The sequence below is a fragment of the Trichechus manatus genome, unplaced genomic scaffold (genome assembly GCF_000243295.1).
Source record: "Trichechus manatus latirostris isolate Lorelei unplaced genomic scaffold, TriManLat1.0 scaffold00001, whole genome shotgun sequence".
In the NCBI taxonomy this organism is placed as follows: domain Eukaryota; kingdom Metazoa; phylum Chordata; class Mammalia; order Sirenia; family Trichechidae; genus Trichechus; species Trichechus manatus.
In genome coordinates, this window is record NW_004443937.1 from 9,969,871 (window position 1) to 9,986,993 (window position 17,123).

A 17,123-nucleotide genomic window follows, 5' to 3' on the forward strand; every position below is an offset into this window, starting at 1 on the left:
TGATGTTGAGCTTTTCCATCATCTATTATTCAAATTTACACACCAACCACTACCACTGAAGATGAAGAAATTAAAGATTTTTACCAACTTCTGCAGTCTGAAATGGATAAGACATGCAATAAGGATGCATTGATAACTAGTGATGATTGGAATGCAAAAGTTGGAAACAAAGAAGAAAGATCTGTATTTGGAAAACCTGGCCTTGGTGATAGAAACTACGCTGGAGATTGCATGATAGAATTTTGCAAGACCAGTGACCTATTCGTTGCAAATACCTTTTTCAACAACATAAAAAGTCGCTATACGCGTGGATCTCATCACATGGAAAACACAGGGATCAAATCAACTGCTTCTGTGGAAAGAGACATGGAAGAGCCTGCCTCCAATAGTCCTCATAAAACTTGTCCAAAGTCAACACAGCCGGAAAGTAATAGGGCTGGTTTCCATTTCAGAGCCTGTACTCTAAACAGCTAAGCTCTGCTATTCCTTTTATAAGATAGTTTTATTGAAAAGAATAATATGTCAGTGACAGTAAAGGAAATATAACAAGGAGAAAGCCACTCATTATCCCCCCATTCAGCATCATTGTTATTTTTGTGCATCCCTCTAGCCTATCTTCACGTGTTTCCACTTGGGGAAATCGGAGCGTCATGCTCTTTTGTTCCCATAGGCATTGTCATGGATTGAATTGTGTCCCCCTAAAATATCTGTCAACTTGGCTAGGTCATGATTCCCAGTATTGTATGATTGTCTACCATTTTGTAATCTGATGTGATTTCCCTATGTATTGTAAATCCTATCACTATGATGTAATAAGATGGATTAGTGGCAGTTATCTTGATGAAATCTACAAGATTAGATAGTGTCTTAAGCCAGTCTCTTTTGAGATATAAAAGAGAGAAGCAAGCAGAGAGACCTCATACCACCAAGAAAGAAGTGCCAGGAGCAGAGCACATTCTTTGGACCTGAGGTTCCTGTGCTGAGATGCTCCCAGACCAAGGGAAGACTGATACATCACAAGGACCTTCCTCCAGAGCTGACACAGAGAGAAAGCCTTCCCCTGGAGCCTGTGCCCTGAATTCGGACTTCTGGCCTACTAGACTGTGAGAGAATCAATTTCTTTTTCTTACAGCCATCCACTTGTGGTATTTCTGTTACAGTAGCACTAGATAACTAAGACAGGCATGGTCCAGGGGCTGAGCCATCCAAAAAGGGGAGTCAGGGCTTGGGGTTGGTGGTGACGTCAGTGGGGCAGTTCTGCCCTAGCTGGACAGTGGGGCAGTGAAACCAGCCCCAGGTTTGCATCTTATTAGCTGTTTGACCTGAGACAACGCATTTTCCCTATCTGAGCCGCAATTTACTTCTTCTTTTTTTTTTTTTAATTGCACTTTAAATGAAGGTTTACAGAACAAATAGTTTCTCATTGAACAGTTAGTACACATATTGTTTTATGACAATGGTTAACAGCCCCATGACATGTCAACACTGTCCCTTCTCAACCATGGGTTCCCTATTAGCAGCTTTCCTGTCCCCTCCTGCCTTCTAGTCCTTGTCCCTGGACTGTTGTGTCCCATTAGTCTTGTTTTGTTTTATGGGGCTGTCTAATCTTTGGCTGAACGGTGAACCTCGGGAGTGACTTCTTTACTGAGTTAAAAGGGTATCTGGGGCCATACTCTCGGGGTTTCTCCAGTCTCTGTCAGGCCAGTAAGTCTGCTCTTTTTTTGTGAGTTAGAATTTTGTTCTACACTTTTCTCCAGCTCTGTCCAGGACCCTCTGCTGTGATCCCAGTCAGATCAGTCAGTGGTGGTAGCCGGGCACCATCTAGGTGTACTGGACACAGTCTGGTGGAGGCCATGGAAGTTGTGGTCCATTAGTCCTTTGGACTAATATTTTCCTTGTATCTTGTTTTCTTCATTCTCCCTTGCTCCCAAAGAGGTGAGACCAGGGGAATATCTTAAATGGCTGCCCACAGGCTTTTAAGACCCCAGATGCTGCTCACCACGGTAGAATGTAGAACATTTTCTTTATAAACTGTATTATGCGAATTGAGCTAGATGTTCCCCAAGACCATGGTCCCCACAGTCCTCTGCCCAGCAATTCGGTCCCTCGGGGAGTTTGGATGTGTCTATGGAGCTTCCATGACCTTTCCTTGTACAAGTTGTGCTGGCTTCCCCAGTACTGTCTATTGTCTTACCCTTCACCAAAGTTACCACTTGTCTATGGTCTATTTAGTAATTCCCCCACCCCACCCCTCCTATCCCTCGTAAACAACAAAGATTGTGACCTTTTTTGTGTAAACTTTTTCATGAGCTTTTACAGTAGAGGTCTCATACAATATCTGTCCTTTTGTGATTGACTTATTTCACTCAGCATAATGTCCTCCAGTTTCATCCATGTTATGAGATGCTTCACAGATTCTTCATTGTTATCGTTGCATAATACTCCATCGTGTGTATGTACCAAAAAATAAAACACAGATCGTTCTGTTCACCACCAGATGTTGTTGTGAAAATTAAATAAACTTGCATAGTGCCATCTAAGTGCAGTGCCATGCAAAAGGTAGGAATTATTGGTATTGTTCTAGTCCCTAAACTTGAGTCTAAAAAGCTAGGTCCCACAGTAACAGCTGGTTTTGTTTAGAGATACACAGTTTACCTGACAGAATATATATTACTGGAGACCCACAGCTCGTGACATTATGTCCTGGCCCCATCGGATATGCTGGTAACATGAGGCAAGTCAGCAGCACCCCTGGAACTTTAGTGCCCCTACTTGTGCTTCTCACACTTTGCTGCACATTGGAGTAATGTGAGGAACTTTTGAAGTGTAGTGATCTCTGGGCCTTCCCCAAACCACCAGAGGGTGAAGGGCCTTGAATGCTGGGGAGAAGAATTTGGTTTTATCTGGGAGGCAGTGGGGAGATAGAAGGATTTGGGCTAAGAAGCATGGACTTTATTCAGGTAACTGACAGTCATAAGGGTTTAAAGCTGGGAAGTGGCATGGCCAGGTCTGTGTTTGGTAAGACCCATGGTGAGGGGTCTGGAGGCAGCCTGGGCTGGAGGTGAACTGTGCCAGCCACAGGCCCAGCTCAGCAAATGTGAAGTCCTCACAGCGTCTTGGCACATGATCTCTGGGCGGCACAGTCAGTGCCCCGCAGATGAGGGCTCCCATCTGTAAAACAGGGAAGGATGCGCATATGTCCAAGTGCTGGAAGGGGAAGCTGTACGTGTTGGAGTGTGAGTAGGAACTGAGGAGGGGAGCATCTTTAGCTTCTTCACATGTTAAGGGAAATTTCTAGTCTGCCAAGCCCTTTTGTGTCTGAATTCTCAAGGCCCCCTCACAGCAGCCGCAGGCAGAGGCCGCAGGTATCATCATCATCATCACCTCATTTCCTGGGTGAGGACACTGAGGCTCAGAGAAGGGAAGTGACCTGTCTAAGGTCACACAGCTAGTAGGATTAAAGTTGGGTGTTTCTGACTCAGAATGTCAGACTGCACTGATCACAAGAGACTATCGTGTCCGACCATGGCATTTTACAGATGAGGAGGCTGAGGCCCAGAGAGGGGAAGAACCTGCCCAGGGCACGGTGTGAATCTGAGGCAGAGCCAGGACTAGACCCAGGTCTCTGACTTCTTGACCCAGCCTCTTGAAAGCTGACCCACTTCACTGAATAAAATAAAATTCTCTTTCCATCTTGTTTTCAGGGAAGCCAGTTCCTGAACTTAAGTCTCCCATTCTCTTCCCGGACACTGTGAAGCCAGGAAGTCCTTTGGCAGCTTCCGTGAGGAACACCACAGATGAGCAGAAGAGGCAGCCTGTGCAGCCGGCCACCTTCCCGGGCCCAGGTAGTGTCAGTCTGGTTCCTCAGGACCCTAGCATGGGTTGCCCTGCGTGTGCTGTGGGGGTGCCTGGCTGTCTCACCGTGTGCTCCGCATAGGCCCCTGTCTGCACAGTGCTGGCTCTCACTGCTGTGCGATGGGAGGTGAGGGGTATTGCCCGCCCTGTCACCTCTCTCGTCTTCCAGCCACAGATCTGTTGCGTTGTCCCACAGTGCCTGAAGCACAGAGAAGGGAAATGATTTGCCCAAGTTTGCACAACTAGGAAGTGGTGGGCCCAAATTGGCGTTTGAGCTGTGTGATTTGAAAGCTCATGGTACTAACCACCACACGCACTGCTATTCCAAAGTCTTCAGACCATTTCAGATTTGTCTCGTCCCCTTGTGCCTGGGGCAGGGACGGGGTGGGTTTGCACAGAGAAGGTGCTCGGGGACCAGTTGCCAAATGACAGGACTCAGCCAGCGGGTGACTTCCCTACAGGGTAACCACTGCTCACACCCACGTCTCCATTCTCACCGCCTGTGCCCTGGAGCCCAGCCTCACTTCTGCTCTCCCACAGGCTCCTGAGTGGTGAACCAAAGATCCCAAACCCATGAGAGTTCAGTGTACTGATGCTGGCAGTGGTTGAGAGTTGCATACGGGGGATTTGCATTAGACAGATCTGTATCGAACCCCAGCTCTGCCACTTTCTAGCAGGAGAATTACTTCACTCTCTGTGCCTCATTTTCTTTATCTGAAAAATGGGGATAATAATAGAACCTACCTCGCCATGTTGTGATAGGGAACCACATACCTCAGTGGTGGCACCAAGTAAGTACTCATTAAAGTTAGCTGGTATTAGTAACATCCCAAAAAATGACCCGACACCCCAGATAGGCTGAGTCTAGAAAACTAATTCCAGGCCAAGGAGTCTCAATTGTTTCCTGGAGCTAAAGATTAACGAACAAATAAACAAAAAGTGGAGAACTTTGATCAGCAAGTAAAGATAAAGGACAGTGGCCCTAAAGCAAACGTGATGGTGGTTGATGGCCAAAGAGACAAATAATAATAAAATAGAGAAATTCTAGGGCGTGCTGGTCAGGATGGAGGAGGTAATGGTCGCATCATTTCCTTCTGCTGTTCCTTATCTAGGTTACAGTAAAATGCCATATGCTTCTATCTGCCTTTGTACTGTTCATTCTCTTGAAGGGCCCTTAGATGCAAATGTGCCCTGATAGGTCAAGATGATAAATATAATCCGCACAGACAGGAAGTCGATTGTCTATTTTTGCCCAAGCTGAAAATAGGAGAGTAATCATTAATTTCATCAAATAACCCTACGCCTATCTTCTCTTGGGAAAACCCAAGATTTCACTGGGCCCCAGAGTTCACCCGGCTTGATTATCTTGAAGAATTTCTGTGGGAGTGGAGAACGCGGTGGCGGGGGTGGGAGTGCATATTGAAGTGGCAACACTTGCTGAGGACCCACCTACTGTGCACAAGACACTAAGCGGAGAGCGTCTAGTGCAGGAGCTCATGGAGTCACCCCGACAGCCCAGGGAGGCGGGGCTGTCCCTATCCCACTTTGCAGCTGGGGACAGATAAATAACCTGCCAGGCCTTCCCGGCTGAGTAAGTGATGGAACCAGGAGTCAACTCAGGCAGTTTGCCCCAGAGCTCACATCTCAACCCTCAGCCTCTGTGATGTCTCCCCCTCCTCCACACTGGTGGGAAGGAAGTGGGAAAGTGACATGAAGGAGGAACACACATGAGCATCTGAACTGTGGACAGGTTCTAAGTACCGTATAAATAGGTTCTCACACCTGGAATCCAGGTAAAAGGGCTTTGAGTAGCTGAAGTCACTGCTACAAAGCTATGGGGGAGCCCATTAGGCTGTTAGTATCTATTTACTCTTAGTCTGCACATAGTTTTATCAGCCTTGGTAAAATACTGAGTATCCCACCTGAGCCTGAGACTGATCTTTGTGCTTTATAATCATCATCTCTTTTAATCTGGACAAGAACTCTTTGAGGAACAGACTATTATTATTCTTTTTAATTTGAGAAAGCTCAAAGGAATGAAGCACAACTTACCCAAGGTCAGATCTTTAGTAATGACGGAGCGACGATTGGAGCCCAGTTCTGTCTGATGCCAAGAAAGGAGACAGAGAAGCTGTAGAGGTGAGGCCACTGCCAGTAACAAGGCAGAAAACCCAGCATTGGACATGCTACTGCTGCATGTGTCATACTTGCATCTAAGGTGACACAGCTCAGCAGGACGAGATTCGATGCATTCTGCTTGGAGAAACAGACATTAGAGAGTTTTACAGGAAATTGTTTTTTTAGTAAAAGCTCCAGCACACACGGGTTCAATCTTAGTGTTTTGGAAATGACATTTACAGGGACCAGTGCCTTTCCTGGCCTGGCTGGGTAAACACAGCATCGAAACCTGTTGTGGCACCTTCGATAAACATCTATGAAGCAAACGCCAGACACCAAGCTCAGTGCTAGGTATGGGCTAACACCTGCCAGCTTGTCTTCCATTCTTTTCCCATGGGGAGGTTTTCTTTTTCTTCTTGTTTTGAACATTTTATTGTGTTTTAGGTGAAAGTTTACCCAGCAAATTAGCTTCCCATTCAATAATTCATACACAAATTGTTCTGTGACATTGGTTGCTATCCCTACAATGTCTCAACACTCTCCCCATTTCCACCCTGCCTTCCCAGTTTCCATCCATCCAATTCCTTCCCCCGCTTACCTTCTTATCTGTGCTTTTGGGCAAATGTTGCCTGTTTGGCCTTGTATAGTTGATTGTTCTAAGGAGCACATCCCTCACAAATGTTATTGTTTGTTTTATAGGCCTATCTATTATTTGGCTGAAAGGTGACCTTTGGGAGTGACTTCAGTTCTCCAGGTTAAAGGGGTGTCTTAGGGCAATAGTCTCGGGAGTATTGCCAGTCTCCATCAGTCCAGTAAATTTGATCTGTTTTATGAATTTGAGTTTTGTTTTACGTTTTCGTCTCATTCTAACTGGGACCTTCTGTCGGGTCCCTGGTCAGAGTGGTCAGTAGTGGTAGCCAGACATCATCTAGTTCTTCTGGTCTTAGGCTAGAGGAGGCTGTGGTTCACATGGGCCATTAGTCCTATGGACTAATTGTTTCCTTGAGTATTTGGTTTCCTTCACTCTCCTGATGGGAGGAGACCAGTAGTTGTATCTTAGATAGCTACTCACAAGCTTTAAAGACCCCAGATGCTACTCACCAAACTAGGATGTAGAACATTATCTTTATGAACTATGTTATGCTAATTGACCTAGATGTCCCCTGAGACTATGGTCCCGAGCCTTCAAACCCAGTAACTCAGTCCCATGAGGTGTTTGCATATTTCTAGGAAGTTTCCATAACAGTGCCCACTATGTGCTCTATTATATATGTGAATATATACGCAGCACATATAAATACGCATATACAGATGCCCACAAGTATACCTACATATGCACATGCATGTTCTCCCACACACAAAAGGTCATCAGTTCGAATCCACCAGCTGCTCCTTGGAAGCCCTATCGGGCAGTGATACTCCATCCTGTAGAGTCCCTATGAGTCGGAATTGACTTGACAGCAACAGGTTTTTTGGATTCATCTACTTACGTAGCCACTCACAAATTTTTGGTTGTTGTTACTGTAGTTGCAGAACTGTGTATGTTACAGCATTTACCGTAGTTGTTCTTTATTCTTGTATCTCTCAGTGTCTTCACTTACCTTGTTCACATCAGGCTGACTTCCCCCATATTGTGTATTGCCTTTCCCTTCACCAGAATTAACATGTGTCTATTATCTAGTAAGTGATTCTTCCCCCTTCCCCCTCCCATCCCTGGTAACCATCAAAGAATGTTGCTCTCTGTGTGTAAACCTATTCTTGACTTTTTATAAAAGTGATATCATATAATACTTGCCTTTATGATTGACTTATTTCACTCAGCATAATATCTTCCAGATTCATCCATATTATGTTTCTCTTTCTTTTCTTTTTTATTAAGAAAAGTTTCAAACCTACACAAAGGCACAGAACGTGGTACAATGAGTCCCCATGTACCCATCACCCAGCTTCAGTGGTTATCAACACGTGGCCCATCTTACTCTGCCTACTATCCTGGCCCATTTCCCACCCCCTCCCCTGGATATTATTTTTAAACATTTTACTATGGAAAAATTTCAAACTCATACAAAAGCAAAGAGGAGAGTCTAATGAACCCCTACATACCCATCACCCAGCTTCAGCAAATGTCAACTTGTGTCCAACTTCTGCTACTTCGAACTAAATCCCAGCGAGGCTCTGTGGCCCCCGTGGCCAGATAATCCCTTCCTTCTCTCTGCCCACCCCTTGGACACACAGGGGACCCCGTTCCCTTCTGTCCAGTCTCTTCTGTTGATGCCTTGACCAAGTCTCATTCCCTCCCTGACACTCACACCTGTGACCCTGCCGCACAGGTGGGCAGAAGGAGGATTTAAAGATTGTTGTTTGGAGCATCCCCCACCACAGATAGCCACCCCTAAGCATGAGGTACTGATTAGGTCCCAAAGGAGCTGAGGGAAGGGAGGAAGAAATGGAGAGAAAGGGCTAGTTGTTCCTATCTGGTTTGTCTGCTTGAGGTATTGGCCCAAATCCTAGTCCTTTTTTTCTCAAAACCACAGGATAAATAGACTCACACAGTCCCCCACTAGTATCCCCCATCTGTTGCAAGAGCAGACTGCAGACATCCCCCTGACCGGCGAGGCCTGGTCCAGCCCCCAGGACAAAACCCCAGACATTGAGTCAGACCAGGAAATTGTAGCTTGTGTGAGACCAGTGCAGACCCTGGACTAACTGGGCAAAGGGAAAGGACAGAGAGACCTTGGTCCCAGTGAGGTCTCTGCCCTGTGGCCAGGCGCTGGGGTGGGGAAAGCAGATAGGGCAGAACTCAGGGAAAGAGCAGGAGGGAAGTAGAGTTGGCACAGAGCAGTGAGTTTGCAGAGTTTGGAGCCCCAGTGGTACGTAAGAACATGAGAATTAGGAAAAAAATGTGGAACTAGCATAAAAACTAAGGCACCTTGGAGGCACAATGGTTAAGTGCTCCACTGCAAACCGAAAGGTTGTGGTTTGAACCCATCCAGCGGCTCCACAGGGAAGAGACCTGGCGATCTGCTTCCGTAAAGATTACAGCCTAGAAAACCCTATGAGGCAGTTCTACTCTGTCACATGGGGTCACTGTGAGTCAGAATCAACTCGTCAGCACCTACCAGCTATAACAGCACAAAAACTAGGGATTTCATAGATGTTCTTGTTTGAGACAAGGTTAAATACAAACTACAGGAATTAAAGTTGACAGAAGGAAAAGCATGAAGTAACTTATAGTCAGACGGTGCACAGATGTGGCAGACAACCAGGAGATGAGGTACGAAGGGATGGAATGTGTGTAGCCACAGTCTGAGGAATGCAGAGGAGGCAGGATAAGCAGCAGTGATATCTCAGAGTAGCAGCGGCAGGGAACCTTTCTGCAAGGTGGGGGAGGCCTGGGTTAGTCCAGTCCTCTGAGAAGCAGATGCTAGGAAGGGACTAAACGTGCAAGGATTTCACTAGGACAAATGCCTGAGAGAAAATAGAGGAGCCAGGTATCTTAGTTATCTACTGCTGCAGTGACAGAAATACCACTAGTGGGTGCCTGTAAAGAACAGAAATTTATTTTCTCACAGTTCAGGGGGCTAGAAGTCTAAATTCAGGGTGTGACTCTAGGAGAAGATCCTTCTTTGTCTATTTCAGCTTCCAATATATCCTTATAGATATATCTGTGTCCATTGTCTGTCTTCCTCTTCTCCCTGTGTGTCTGTGTTTATAACTCAGAAGTAATTAGGTTTAGGACCCAGCCTGCTCTGGTATAACCTCATTAACATAACCAAAGGGCAAGCTCTATTTCCAAACAAGGTCATATTTACAGGTAAATATAGACATATTAAAAAAAAACCAAACTCGTTGCCATCGAGTCAATTTCAACTCATATCAACCCTATAGGACAGAGTAGAACTGCCCCATAGGGTTTCCAAGGAGTGGCTGGTGTATTTGAACTGCTAACTTCTTGGTTAGCAGCTGAGCTCTTAACCACTGTGCCACCAGGGCTCCATTTACAGGTATAGGGGGTGACATTTCAACACATCATTTTGGGAGACACAATTTAATCTATACCACTGGGCAAAGCTGGAGATCCATGACGCCATGTATTAGTTTCCTGTAACTGCTGTAACAAATTACCACAGCAGCTTAAAACAACAGAAATTCATTCCCTCACAGTTCTGGAGACCAGAAGTCTGAAATAAATATCAATGGTCTGAAATCATGGAGTGGGGAGGGGCGTACTCCCTCCGGAGGCTCTAGGGGAAAATCTCTTCTTTGCTTCTTCCAGCTTCTGGTTGCTGCTGGCATTCCTTGGCTTGTGGCTATGTCACTCCAGTCTCTACCTCCATGGTCACACGGCCTTCTCTCTTACGTGTTTGTGTGTACATGTGTGTGTGTCAAGTCTCTCTCTGTGTCACCTCTTATAAGGACACATGTAATGGCATTTAGGGTCCACACAGATAATCCAGGCTAATCGTCTGCATCTCAAGATCTTTAATTTAATCACATCTGTTATTGTTGTTAGGAGCCATCGAGTTGGTTCTGACTCAGAGCGACCTTATGTACAACAGAACAAAACACTGCCCCATCCTGTGCTATCCTCACAATCGTTGCTTTGTTTAAGCCCATTGTTGCAGCTACTGTGTCATTCCATCTTGTTGAGGGTCTTCCTCTTTTTGTCTGACCCTCTACTTTACCAAGCATGATGGCCTTCTCCAGGGACTGGTCCCTCCTGATAACATGTCCAAAGTATGTAAGACAAAGTTTTGCCATCCTCGCTTCTAAGGAGTATTCTGGCTGTACTTCTTCCAAGATGGAAAATTAAAACAAGTACACAAGAGCCAAAGTACAACCTTGAGTATATCCCACCTAAATTTAGAGACCATCTCAAGAGCATATTTGATGCATTGAACACTAATGACCAAAGACCAGATGAGTTGTAAGATGACATCAAGTACATAATACATGAAAAAAGCAAAAGACAGGAAAGAAAGAAATCACCAAAGTGGATGTCAGAAGAGACTCTGAAACTTGCTCTTGATAGTAAGGTAGCTAAAGTGAACAGAAGAAATGATGAAGTAAAAGAGCTGAACAGAAGATTTCAAAGGGCAGCTCGAGAAGACAAAGTAAAGTATTATAATGAAATGTGCAGACCTGGAGTTAAAAAACCAAAAGGGAAGAACATGCTTGGCATTTCTCAAACTGAAAGAACTGAAGAAAAAATTCAAGCCTCGAGTCGCAATTTTGAAGGATTCTATGGACAAAATATTGAATGACGCAGGAAGCACCGAAAGAAAATGGAAGGAATACACCAAAAAGAATTGATCGACATTCAGCCATTTCAGGAGGCAGCATATGATCAAGAACTAATGGTAATGAAGGAAGAAGTCCAAGTTGCACTGAAGGCATTGGCAAAAAACAAGGCTCCAGGATCTGATGGAATACCCATTGAGATGTTTCAACGAACAATGCAAAACATGCTGGAAGCACTTGCTCATCTATGCCAAGAAATTTGGAAGACAGCTACCTGGCCAACCAACTGGAAGAGACCCATATTTATGCCAATTCCCAAGAAAGGTGACCCAACAGAATGCGGAAATTATCAAACAATATCATTTGTATCACACACAAGTAAAATTTTGTTGGAGATAATTCAAAAACAATTGCAGCAGTACATCGACAGGGAACTGCCAGAAATTCAAGCAGTATTCAGAAGAGGACCTGGAATGAAGGGTATCATTACTGATGTTAGATGGATCTTGGCTGAAAGCAGAGAATACCGGAAAGATATTTACCTGTGTTTTATTGACTATGCAAAGGCATTCAACTGTGTGGATCATAACAAATTATGGATATCATATCTGTAAAGACCTTTTTTTAAAATTTTTTTTATTGTACTTTAGATGAAGGTTTACAGAACAAATAGTTTCTCATTAAACTGTCAGTACACATATTGTTTCGTGGCATTGGTTAACAACCCCACGACATATCAACACTCTCCCTTCTCGACCTTGAGGACCTTTTTTTTGGTGAAAATATACATAGCCAAAGTTACACCATTTCAAAAGTTTCTATGTGTAGAATTCAGTGACATCGATTACATTCTTCCAGTTGTGCTGCCATTCTCACTATCCTTTTCCAAATTATTCCATCACCATTATCTTCAACTCACTGTCCCTTAGGCTTCCCATCAAACCTTTTGAGTTGCCGTTGTCAATTTGATCACACATAGATAATTCTTTTTTTTTTTTTTGTACCTTAGATGAAGGTTTACAGAACAAATAGTTTCTCATTAAACAGTACACATATTGCCCTATGACAATGGTTAACAACCCCATGACATGTCAACACTGTCCCTTCTCAACCTTTGGTTCCCTATCACCAGCTTTCCTGTCCCCTCCTGCCTTCTAGTCCTTGTCCCTGGACTGCTGTGCCTCATTAGTCCGTTTTGTTTTGTGAGGCTGTCCAATCCCCAGCTGAATGGTAAACTTTGGGAGGGGCTTCACCACTGAGCTAAAAGGGTGTCCAGGGGCCGTACTCTCGGGGTTTCTCCAGTCTGTCAGGCCAGTAAATCTGTAAAGACCTTTTTTTCAATAAGATAACATTTACAGATTCCAGGGGTTAGGAAATGAATATCTTTTGGGGGGGCCTTTTTGAAGCCTACCACAGACCAAGACGCAAGTCTGATCCTGAGGGAGGGAAGATGGGGAGGAAGTGTCCTAGCCTGTCTGCACTCTAAGGAAGGCTTGGTGGGGTGTCGGGGAATCCTGAGTTGGCCACCAGAGTTGCCCTTTGTCTCCTGGAACAGGCCTGCCTTGGTATCCCAGCCACACTCAGTCACTGGGGGTGCAGTGGGGGAGCCCATGAGAGCATGACCTCAGTGCAAATGCAGGGATGGATTTCAGAGCACAGCAGCTGGGCCCTTGGTCTGTCACGTTCCCAGTAGTTGGAGGTCTGCAAAGTGCGTTCTCATGGCCACTGAAAAACTCAAGAAACAGAAGACCCAGGAAAGGAGGCTAAGGGTGGCCCTTGCCTCAGGCCTTTTTGATGATGAAAGGAGCCCAGGCCTTATCTTGAGTAAGTTTGGTTTTATTAGCAACTGCCTGGGTTACTGGGAGCCCCTGGGCAGTATAGATGATTAACACACTTGGCTGCTAACCATAAAGGCTGGAGGTTCGAGTCCACCCAGAGGTGCCTCAGAAGAAAGGCCTAGTTATCTACTTCTGAAAAGTCAGCCATTGGAAACTCTATGGAGCACAGTTCTACCTGAAACACATGGGGTCACCATGAATTAGCATCAACTCGACGGTAACAGTTTTTTTTTTTGGTCTAGGTTAGTAGTTTAGGAAGGCTAGTTCTAGTTTTACCATGGTGCCGATTTCAGTCTTCTGAATTAATTCTTTTGCGGTCAGAGTTCCAGATGAATTGCCTCTTTCCTGATGTTGTAAACCATAAATCCTTGAAGCAGATGGATTTGGCCAGTAGCCCTGCGGTCAAGGCCAGGCTCCCTTGGAAGGGACAGGCCCCAAGTTACTCAGAAGCCATATCTGCAGCTGGGTATTTTTAGATGCTTAAGGGATTAAGTGGGTCACACGTTCTCACTCCCTGCCTGCCCCCTCTCTAACCCAGCATTTCCCAGACTGCTCGTTTGCCTGCAGATTAATCTTCATGTGGGGCCTAGTGAGGAAATTTTTCAAGCCCTGGTGGTGCAGTGATTAAGAGCTCAGCTGCTAACCAAAAGGTCAGCAGTTCGAATCCACCAGCCACTCCTTGGAAACCCTATGGAGCAGTTCTACTCTGTCCTACAGGGTTGCTAGGAGTTGGAATTGACTCGACAGCATGGGTTTGGATTGGTTTTGGTTTTAAATTACTTGTCAGGTTTTCTCTCCACGTATCTTCTTCACTCACTAAGGGATTAAGAGCATGTGCTCTGGAGCCAGATGATTCCAATCCTGGCTCTGCCACTAACTGTGTGCCCTTGGAAAAGTTACTTAATCTCTCTGTGTCTCAGGTTCACCATCTGTAAAGAGGAGGTGATGATGGTACCTTATCTCCTAGGATTATTGTGAGAATTCAGTCAGGAATACATGTAAAGCATTTAGCACAGTGCCCAGCGTGATGCAAATGTTTTCTAATTAAGTGTGCCTGGAATATTTACCTAGGGCACCCTGGGTTTTCCCGCTGCCACACCTTCGCGCTGGCTGGTTCCACTGTCTGGAGGCCCTCTACCCCATGTCCGCTTGTCTAAAAGCCCTTCGCCATCTTTCAAGCCCAGGGCAGTGTTCCTTCCTCTGTGAAGCTCTCCTTGATATCCCAATCTGGTATGGTCTTTCCTACCTCTGACCTCGTTTTCCCATGGGATATCTCCTCTAGAGATGGTTATTGCCATACCTGCCACAGTGTTTCTGGAAGTTTCTGGAAGGCCAGCTTGGATAGTGTATGGGTTGAGAGTGTGCTGTTAGAAGTCAAATGGATTTCTTTTTTTGTGGTGAAAATATACAGAAAACATAAACCAATTCAACAATTTCTACATGTATAATTCAGTGATATTGATTACATCCTTCAAGTTGTGCAACCATTCTTGCTGCCCTTTTCCAAAGTATTCCACCACCATTAACATAAACTCACTGTCCCCTAAGCAAAATAAAACAGGTTTCAATCTGAACCCTGGTAGCATAGTGGTTAAGGACTTGGCTGCTAACCGAAAGGTCCACAGTTTGAATCCACCACCCTGTCCTTAGAAACCCCATGGGGCAGCTCTACTCTGTCCTATAGGTTTGCTATGAGTCAGAATCAACTCGATGGCATTGGGTTTGGTTTTTTTGGTTCTGCCACTTATTGGCTGTATGACCCTGGGCAAGTTACTCCATCTCCAGTGCCTCCGTTTCTCCACCTGTTAAATGGGAGTAATAGACAGGACCTTCCTCATGGGGCTGTCATAAGGTTTAGCTGAGGTAGTGCTTGAGAAGTGTGTTGGCTGGTGCCAGGTGGCTGTCAGGATATGTGTGTGGGGGGTGAATGAGTGACTTGGGTGGTGTGGGAAGCCCCTCCGGCTTCCTCCAGCAGGCCATGTCCTGACCCACAGCCCTCCTTTCCAGGGTCTGCTCCAGCCGGAGCCACCCAGCAGTTCTTTCTCCTGCCTCTGTCTGAAGAAGATGCCCCACACTCCTTAAAAACCAGCCTCCCTGCTTCATCTGATTCAAAGGTAAATCCCCTCCCCCAAGGAAAGTCCCTCCAGCTTGTGGTTCCCTCTCAAAAAAGGAATTGCTTTATTCCCTGAGACCACTTTGAGGGTGGGAGTGGGGAGGAAGGAGACCCATCAAGTTACTCCAAGTTTCTAAGACTGTAAGTACAGCAGTCAACAAAACGGAGGAGGGGGGATGGCGGTGCTTTAGTGAGCACAAGCTTTTAGTGAGCCTTTCCATTATTTGTGTTTAAATGAGGACTGGTAATTAGCATCACCCCTCCAAAACATGTTGGTTACAATAGTCCTTTGCTTACAACTGTGCCCCTACGTTTTTTCAGCCCCTTGTATGTCGGAGCTATCCTGAGTTTTGAATGATTTGGGTACAGAGCCACATTATGACTTCCACCGCCCCGGCACTTTTGCCTTCATGTGTCCCTTCCTCCATTAAAAAAAAAATTAAAAATTATACTGTATGACTGTATTGGTATAGAGACAGATAAAATCCAGGCTGGATTAAAAATTAAAACATTTCCTTTGACCCTAAAAGTTCTTTCCTCTTCTTCTTATTTTAAGGGAAATTAAAATGTTTTCATGGATTCCCAAAAGTTCTATGGGCCCTGGGACTACACCTGCTGTGCCTGCTGGGGAAGTTAGCTCTGCTTGGGTCTGCTTAATGAAGCTCTTCTATAAAGGAGACTTGCTTAAGCAATGTTTTTTGTTTTTAATAATTAATCGTATTTTGAGAGATTATTTACTAACTTGGGAGAACGATCGTGGTGTAAGTGAAAACAACAGAAATCAAATCTGTGTATGCAACATGGTCCCAGTTTTGTTAAATAAACCCTTGTATATTTCATTGGCATGAAATACTCTAAACTTTAATAGCAATTCAGTGGCTAATGGGATTATAGATGATTTTTCTCCCTAATATTCTATTAACATTTGTAGTAAAAGCATATGTAACTGTGGGACGAAGAACTCGATTCAGCCTTTGTCTCTGGTTTCTGAAAGATAGCTCTTGTAATTTCTTTAGCAATTAAGGTGACTTTCTTATATAAAACCTTTGGGCAACTGTGAGATGTTTGCCAATGATTTGGTAGCCCCAAATACCACACCTGGCAACTAACCTCAGGAAGGGATGGGGGCATGATGCAATAAATAACTCGTATTCATTAAGTCAGTCCATCCTGACTATGCAGTGAGGCCCCAACCTTGACTATGTAATATTATAAAAGGCCCTGAACACAGAAGTAGTTGAACTTCCTGGATTGGTGAAAACACCCATGCAGAGGAGAAGGTAGCATGTCCCTGAGGACAATAGAGACCCAGTGCCAAGACCCCTACCAAACCTCACCTGATTGTATCTCTTAGTTTGTATCCTTTCTGGCTATGATATATGGGTAACTGTAGGTATGGTAATAGTCTCCTTGAATTCTGTGAGCTGTTGTAAAGAATTAATGAACCCACAAGGGACAGTGAGCTAACAGGGGCTGGTGTCTGCCTACTTGGCATTGGGACAAAAGTCTTTCTAACTTGTGAACTCTGACTTAGCTTGGGGTGGCTGATTCAGAGGCAGGCTGCGCAGGCAGTCAATCAGAAGGACAGAGTCCTTCTAATTTGTCTGTTTCAGCGTAGCTCAGGGTGGCCAGAGATGAGAAAGTACCACATGGGTGGGTGGCTGGCAACGAGGATATTGGAGATATGGGAAGGTAAAGACTAGATCCATTTCCCGGTAGGGATTGGATTCATGCTGCTCCTTACCACACAGTTAGCAATGAAGGTGGGGTTTGCCCATCTTGCTCTTTGCTTAGTGCAGTTAGCGTGGTAACTTAAAAAAAATTAAATTTATGCATACAAACCTATTTTTAAAAAGGGAAGTTATTGAAACACAGCTGATTTTTATAGGCTTATACATGCACGTGGTCTCCAAAGCTCTGATTATAGAATCAAGTTTGGTTATATGAACCCGTATCCT

At 44.9% G+C, this 17,123-nt stretch overlaps 1 protein-coding gene across 1 annotated transcript in view; it reads left to right on the forward strand.

The window, feature by feature from the left end:
• Positions 1-17,123, forward strand: part of IRAK2 (interleukin 1 receptor associated kinase 2) — a 73,389-nt gene that overhangs the window by 39,187 nt on the left and 17,079 nt on the right. The window contains exons 3-4 of the mRNA XM_023738467.1: positions 3,705-3,845; positions 15,060-15,166. Of these exons, the coding sequence (XP_023594235.1) occupies positions 3,705-3,845; positions 15,060-15,166 (248 nt within the window). The remainder of the gene's footprint in view (positions 1-3,704; positions 3,846-15,059; positions 15,167-17,123) is intronic.